The 7626-nt window shown below is 28.4% G+C and overlaps 2 protein-coding genes across 2 annotated transcripts; one reads left to right on the top strand and one right to left on the bottom strand.

The window, feature by feature from the left end:
* Window positions 1-2202: 2202 nt before the first annotated feature.
* LOC113376730 (factor VIII intron 22 protein) lies at window positions 2203-3790 on the bottom strand. The gene is made up of 7 exons (XM_026616763.1): window positions 3650-3790; window positions 3446-3582; window positions 3265-3377; window positions 3005-3203; window positions 2844-2937; window positions 2635-2750; window positions 2203-2446 (listed from the first exon to the last, which is right to left on the bottom strand). Exons 1-7 carry the CDS (start codon window positions 3712-3714, stop codon window positions 2274-2276), a joined length of 897 nt encoding a protein of 298 aa, XP_026472548.1. The 5' UTR covers window positions 3715-3790; the 3' UTR covers window positions 2203-2273.
* Window positions 3791-5876: 2086 nt separating this feature from the next.
* LOC113376731 (28S ribosomal protein S21, mitochondrial) lies at window positions 5877-6500 on the top strand. The gene is made up of 2 exons (XM_026616764.1): window positions 5877-6171; window positions 6367-6500. Exons 1-2 carry the CDS (start codon window positions 6025-6027, stop codon window positions 6481-6483), a joined length of 264 nt encoding a protein of 87 aa, XP_026472549.1. The 5' UTR covers window positions 5877-6024; the 3' UTR covers window positions 6484-6500.
* Window positions 6501-7626: the final 1126 nt, after the last annotated feature.

Genomic DNA, 7626 nt, shown 5'->3' with positions numbered 1-7626 from the left:
TGCAATCTTATTGGTATATTTAACTTCCCGTAGAGTAGTTATAGCAATGGACCGAAAATTGTAAATGAAAATTTTTGCATATCTTCACATTTTGAACGTTTCTGAACAATTTGCCATACCTCAGAAAAAATTGACGTATGTGTGTGTGTGTGTTTTGTATGTCCGCGTTTTTTCGTCCACGTTTTCGGGCGCACGGATCAACCGATTTGATTGGTTCAAAAAAAAATTTGATTTCTATTCATAGGGATATGTGTTGATTAGTTTTTGGCAAAGGCAGGTCCAGCCGTTACGGAGATACAGAGCAAAGAGTGCAAAAATAGAAATCGAGTTTTTGTAAGAACGGAGCATCCGATTTGAATGATCTAAAAAACTTTCAATTCGTAATGATGGCGAGAAGTGGTGATTAGTTTTTCGCATAGACAGGTCCAGCCGTTTCGAAGATACAAAGCTAAATATACAAAAAATGGCAGTTTTTGAGAGAACTAAGCATCCGATTTGAATGATCAAACTTTCAAAATCAAAATAATAAATAATAATAAGTCAAAATAATTGTTTTTGTAGAAAAAATTTTTTTGTTTCAATTTTTTTTATATTGATAATTCAAACTTCATATTTAATTCTGGCAGAAGTTCTAAAGCTAATTTACATACTTTAAATAAATAATTTTAACTTTGTAATTCAGTTTATATTATTCTTATAAATAACTATTAGACAATGTAACATTTTAAAGTAATCTATTTGAAAACATTTAATATATTTCTCGAACATTTTGTTACGCTGCGCAAAGTTTCAGAAATTTGCCTTAAGGCACGATGCCATACACCACTAGTTCATTCTCATATTATAAATTATCAAATTGATGTAACATCAAAATAAAATATAATTGTTAAAACATTAACATAAAATATTAATGTATTTTATTATAATTACATTCATTATGTAATTATATGACTCCTGATGGTATGACAAGCGCTAAGCATAACACAGAATAATAATTAAAGTAATTAATAAATTCTAAATTTATTAAGTAAAATATAATTTTGAATTATTTGCTATTGCTGGAGAAAATTGAAAATTAGCAAGTACGAACAAGCACACAAAATCTATTTTTTTTTAATTAATACTGCATATGTATATCAATTATTGATTAATCGTTCCACAATCCCAATTAAATATTATATTATTATTATTAAATATTATAATATTATTATTAAATATCCCAATTTCAGATTTCGGTTTTCTTCTTCTTGAGAAAGAAAATAAAAATTGCTAAATAGTTAATTATCTAATTAATAGACTTTTAGATTGTTTTAAAATTGTTTGTCAATATTATATTTTATATTTAAATATTATAATTTTCTGATGGTACTCCAAGTAATATATTTTTGTTTGTCAAGTTTCTATTCAGCAGTCATCTTATTTATCTTATTTAATCCCCATGACAAGAAAAACTGCACATAAGTAGTGTAGAAACCGCTCAAGAAACTAATAAGAAAACTAGTGATGTTTGGCATCGTGCCTTAAGGCAAATTGCTGGTACTTCCCGTACCAATTTTTTTTTAATTCTTTTAAAAAAAAATATTTGTTTTTAACTTTGAAAAAAAAAATAGATTTTTGAGAAATTTTAAATTTTTGAATAAAAATTATTTTTTTGGAAAAAAAACTTGGAATTTATTTTATGTTGAATTATTTTGGAAAATTTGAACTTTTTTTCAAAGCTTTAGCGACGATAATAGAGACGAAATATCGAACGCGTAAGCGCCGCGTCGCCGTCTAACGGACTAACGGATATTATATATATATATATATATATATATATATATATATATATATATGCATATATATTACTATTAAATTTTCACTTTAATGAGATAAGAGAAAAATCACAGGAAGGTGTAGGTTTATATTAAAACATGTGTAAAATATACAAATACAGTTAACTTTTCTACGGATTCACTTTTAAGACTTTTATCTCTAGAATATTGTTATAAGGATGATTTTTTCTTTGAAAACAGAATCAAGATCAGAACATATCAATCAAACAGATACTCAGATCAGATCATATCAATCTTTTATACTTTTATAAACAAGAAAAAACGTTATTATAAAAATTAATACTTATATTTTGGCATTCATACATAACTAAAAATGAGTAAAGATATTCACAAATATCTTATTTTCTTGTTCAAATCACAAGTAGAATAAAAATATATCAAATATCAATATGAATATTGAAATAAATTATTCTATCTTTATTTACTTATACTTCTTTTCTACATCAGCCGATCACGTATTAAATCATTAAGAAGGCGTCTTTGTATGTTAGTTAATTCAGCTACTATTTTCGGCTTGATATCATTTATCGAATCTATGTCTCTACATTGCCAAGCAGCTACCAAAGAACACACTAACAAGCCCAATTGTTCTGGGAGATTATCAATCTCATCTGAAAAAGAAATCTTATTAAAAAATACTCTCATGTAAATTGTTTTAAATAAAACAATTAATACATGAGACTCCCATGTACATTTTTTTAAATACATTTTTAAATAGTATTGGATGGTTAAAATAAAGAGATATATGGAATATGAAATTCCAACACCATTAAAGATATTAATTATTCAAATAACTCACTTGGGTTTTTAAAGTCAACCCATGAGTATTTTTCTATAAGTTTTGCTTGTGATACAGATAATTTTCCAATTGGTGGTTCTAGCATGACCAGAAGTAAAACCTTTGTAATTTCATTCCTATTAGAAAAATTAATCAGATTTTTATATCATAAACGATGACTATCATTTGTATTTTAAATACACATGCTTTTCCATGGTTAATAAGACAACCTGATCAGTAGATCTCTAAAAATTCCAGAGGAAGAAGATATATTTATACTTGAATCCATCAGTGTCAAAACCTCTAATGCATTGGTGTAATCACCTAAAATATTTATATCCATATAATCAAGTTTTAATTATTTTAAACTCAGTGTTCATGTAAATGTCACCATTATCAATTAATTGCTGCAACCTTGACGTTAATGTATGTATAGTCAATGCAGGATGAATTTGCGTTATCTGATTAAAATCAATGTCCTTAACTAATTGATCATTTAAAACATTTTTTGCCTCAATGTGTGATGCGACACATAATGGTGAATTTTCTCTAAACCTTGATATGGCATGATGATAACAGTTAAGGCTTGCCTATATATAATAAAATTGTTAAATTTAATCTCTTGTATAAAATGCAGGTGCAAGTAATTACATTAGTAATCTCATGCCTCATACAGCTACATCCAATCTTTTTGCTAAAATTTCTTGAGTTGTTAAATGAATGAGCTGCTTTCAGTAAGCTTTCAATTTCTAAATATGAGTTACCTGTTTAACAATAGAATAATTGTAAATGGTTATAGGTGATGTCAGCCTGATTTTTACCTAAAACATACCTAATGACCCTTCACATTTTGCTACACCCAGCCAGCACAAACCAGAAAATTCAAGAGCCTGTGATCTCTCACAACGAATAGCTAGGGAATTAAATTCATCAGAAGCTTCTGCTACATTTGGTTTACGTAAAAAACGCCTACAAAGCAATGTAAACAAAAAAGAATAACATCAGGTTTAATGGAACAAATTTATTTATATCATACTTTCTCAATTTTGACGTTATTATCTTATATGTATCCAAGAGATCCTCGTTCGGAGATTTCGACATTTTAAAAATTAAATAATCCTTTTGCACAGATGTTTTTCTTCCGACAGTTAACTATGAAACATCTGTCAAATATCATATGTCAGAACTACCAACAAGATTCTAATTGGAACAACTATTGCAGCGAGTTAAGTCAATATCTTAACCAAAAACCTCTTAATTTTAATCTGGGGTCTACTGGGGTTTATTGAATACGAAAATACAGTTTTAGCAAACATTAACCAATATTAATTTTTAACGACCTGATAAAAAAACTCCTTAAATTCCATACTGCAAGTGTAGGATTTAAATTACAAATTTGGAGCAGTGTTTCTTAAAGTATTGACTCCGTTGAAATTTTTTTTTTGTAAAATTTGAGCATATTTAGATTAAAATTGTAAAACTTTCAAGGACTATAACATATATTATTAAAAAAATATAGACTATTATTAATTTATAATACGTCTTTTATATAAGTAAAAACTCACAAGCACTAAAATTAAATTAGTGGTGTATGGCATCGTGCCTTAAGGCAAATTGCTGGAACTTCCCGTACCGCAACGAAATGATCGAGGAATATTATTATTTATTGTCTCTAATATTTATAAAAATTATATAAACTGAATTGCAAAGTTGAAATTATTTATTTAAAGTATATTAGAACAGAATTAAAATTAAAACCTGAATTATTTTCGATATACAAAATAAAAAATTTTATGAAAAAAAGTTTTTTTTGAAAAAAAAATTAGAAACAAAAAATTTTTTCCCGAAAGCAATGATTTTATTGAAACAAGCAGAAAGTTCTTTGAATAATTCAGATTGGACGCTTAGTTCTCTCAAAAACTGCCATTTTTTGCACATTTAGCTCTGTATCTTCGAAATGGCTGGACCTGCCTTTGCTAAAAACTAATCACCTTTTCTCCCAATCATTACAAATTGAATGTTTTTTAGATCGTTCAAATCAGACACTCCGTTCTCTCAAAAACTCGATTTGTATTTTCTGTACTCTTTGCTCCGTATCTCCGTAACTGCTGGACCTGACTTTGTCAAAAACTTTTTTTTTTTTTTTTTTTTTTTATTTTAATAATTTTTACAACTGTCCTGAAACGGACAACAAGTAAAATATTTGACATGAAACTGAAGGCGTTGGCAAAATACAAATCATCTGACCATTGCCAGTGATTTGTCGAATGGTCTCATCTATTGTTGATTAGTGCAGAAGAAATTTTCTTTTAAATCGGGCCCTGGTAGAGTTGATTTGAAGTTTTCTCGCGAGCAAGTTCGGGTGGTCAGCTAGGCGATTTCTATATTTGTGTGAGTAAGCGATTATTTCATCCTTAACTGTGCTGGTACCTGAGTCTTTGTGTATTAACCAATTTGGAACATACTTTGGTGCTTTCAAAATTTCTTTTAATAACTTGTTTTGAAATCTTTGAATTATTAAAGCGTTTGAGTTGGAAGTTGATCCCCATAGCTGTATGCCGTATGTCCAAATTGGTTTGATGATGGCTTTATAGAGGTAAATTTTATTATGAGTGTCAAGTTTTGATTTTCGTCCAAGGAGCCAATGATATCTTCTTCTGGTTTCTTCAAGCTGCTTTCTCTTTTTCTTAATGTGTTCTTTCCAGGTTAGTCTCTTGTCCAGGTGTAAACCTAGATATTTGACTGTATCTGCTTGGTCTATAACTTCGTCATTAAGTCTTACTGCAGGACATGTCCCTTTGTCAAAAACTAATCAGCACATCTCCCTATCAATAGGGATCCAATGTTTTTTGAACCATTCAAATCGGACACACAAAAATCATGAAAAATGCGTACACAAAAGCACACACACACACATCCATTTTTTCTGAGGTATGCCAAAATATTCAGAAACCTTCAAACGTGAAGAAATGCAAAAAAATTCATTTTCGATTTTCGGCTCATTACTATAACTACCCTACGGGAAGTTAATAATCAATAATTTGTTATAATTTATTTCATGGTAAATTCTCTTTATAACAAAAGGAGGCAGTCTTTCTAAGGAATACTATTTATTTAATAAGTGAATTGTTTATCGTGCCTCATAAAATACAATATTTATTTTATTATTTTTTGAATATGTATAATCAAAAAATGTTAGTATACTCGTATATTCATCTAGGCATTCATTTAAAATAGAATATATTATTAAAACATAAGTTTCTAGAAATAATTTAGGAAACACTGAGCTCAAAATGAACATAACCTACAATCAGTTGACATCTGAATTGAACAATTGAACATACATGTGTTTGTGCTTAAACCAAAACTATATATTTATGTGAAAAAAGTTTATTTAACAAAATATAGAAAATGCGACACGTTCGATTTTTAGCAAGAACGGTTCTAGTTCAGGATGGAAACATAGAAGAAGCTTGTCGAATTTTAAATCGAATTCTAGGAAAAGAAGGAATATTCGATCAATTCAGGCGAACGAGATATTACGAAAAGCCTTATCAGGTAAATATTTCAGTTTATATATTTATGAGCTTTGAATGCTTTGAATCCCATGCTTTTTGTACACCATCCTCATTATCAATGGCATGAACCAGTGTAATAATTTAGTAATGCAAATCTTTTCATTTTGAATTCTCTGAGTAATAGGCACGATTTAGATATGTATACAATAAAGGTGACAATACAATTGTATTTCAGACTCGCAGACGAGTAAATTATGAAAAGTGCAAGGCCATTTATAATGAAGACATGGATAGGAAAATTCAATTCGTATTGAGAAAAAATCACACAGATCCTTATCCTGGCTACTTTTAGAGATGTATAATAGTGAATAATTGTAATAAATATTAGAAATAAATTTAATTAGCTTTGCACATCGTCAGTTTCCATTTGTACAATTAAGGTGACAATGTGCCAAATTTTTTTAGAAGCAATATTTGTCCCTGTTTTTAATTTTTTGTCCTAGATTTTTGAATGTTCTTATTTTTAATATATATTTAAATCTGAATCATTTTAATTTTTTTTATTCTCTAATTTATTTGCAACTGTCCAGTTAGGGGCATTTAATAAATTTGGGGAATTTACAATTGTCAGCCTAGAAGGGACATTGTATACTAAATGGGCATGTTGGAAAAACAACTCAATAGTTGTTTTTCCATTCGTTATAATATTAACAATATTTTATTGATAATGATATAATCTTAACTATTTATTTATGAATAATTTCTTACAAATGACTAAGTTATTTCAATTTTTATCAGGAGAGTTGATGACTTAAATCCAGTGGTGCTTTTCTTTCTAAACTTCGTCGATAGTTCTCTGTAACTAGGCAGTTTGCTAGTGAATTTGGGTGAATGATGAGAATTTATGCTAGGTGTGTTTGTGTCGAGATGAATTAGCCAGTTCGGGATATATTTTAGTACTTCTAAGGCAATTTTCAAAAATTTGTTCTGAAATTTCTGTATTATTTCTATATTCGTCTTATGAGCACTGCCCCACAATTGTATTCCATAGCACCAAATTGGTTTGAATAAAGTTTTATATAAAAGTGACTTATTGTATGAGCTTTGTTAGGATTTAGTCCATAATAACCAGTAAAGCTTTTTGGTTTTTATCTCAAGCTGTTGCCTCTTTCGATGTGAGTTTGCCAATTAAATTTTCTATCGAGGTATTATGCCGAGATATTTCACATGGTCTTCTTAATGTACTTGAGTGTTTCCTATTCTCACTGGTCTCTGTTCTAAGTGTAAATGTCACATGTATTGACTTAAACCATTCATTTTAAAATTAAAATGAAAAAAAAAGTTTTAGTCCTGTTTTCAATTCTTAAATAATAGCAAAAAAAAAAAAAAGTTGAACAACTTATTAATAATGTAATCTAAGTTAAAAGGTTTTCCAATAGAGCATACATATAAATATTTTAGTTATTTAAAGTTTCTGAATTTAAGAACCTTAACT

This window comes from Ctenocephalides felis, unplaced genomic scaffold (genome assembly GCF_003426905.1).
Source record: "Ctenocephalides felis isolate EL2017-DRISC unplaced genomic scaffold, ASM342690v1 CF-g0.4_SCAFFOLD_01886, whole genome shotgun sequence".
Lineage (NCBI taxonomy): Eukaryota > Metazoa > Arthropoda > Insecta > Siphonaptera > Pulicidae > Ctenocephalides > Ctenocephalides felis.
The sequence above is the reverse complement of the archived record's forward strand: the minus strand, read 5'-3'. Positions and strand labels throughout refer to the sequence as shown.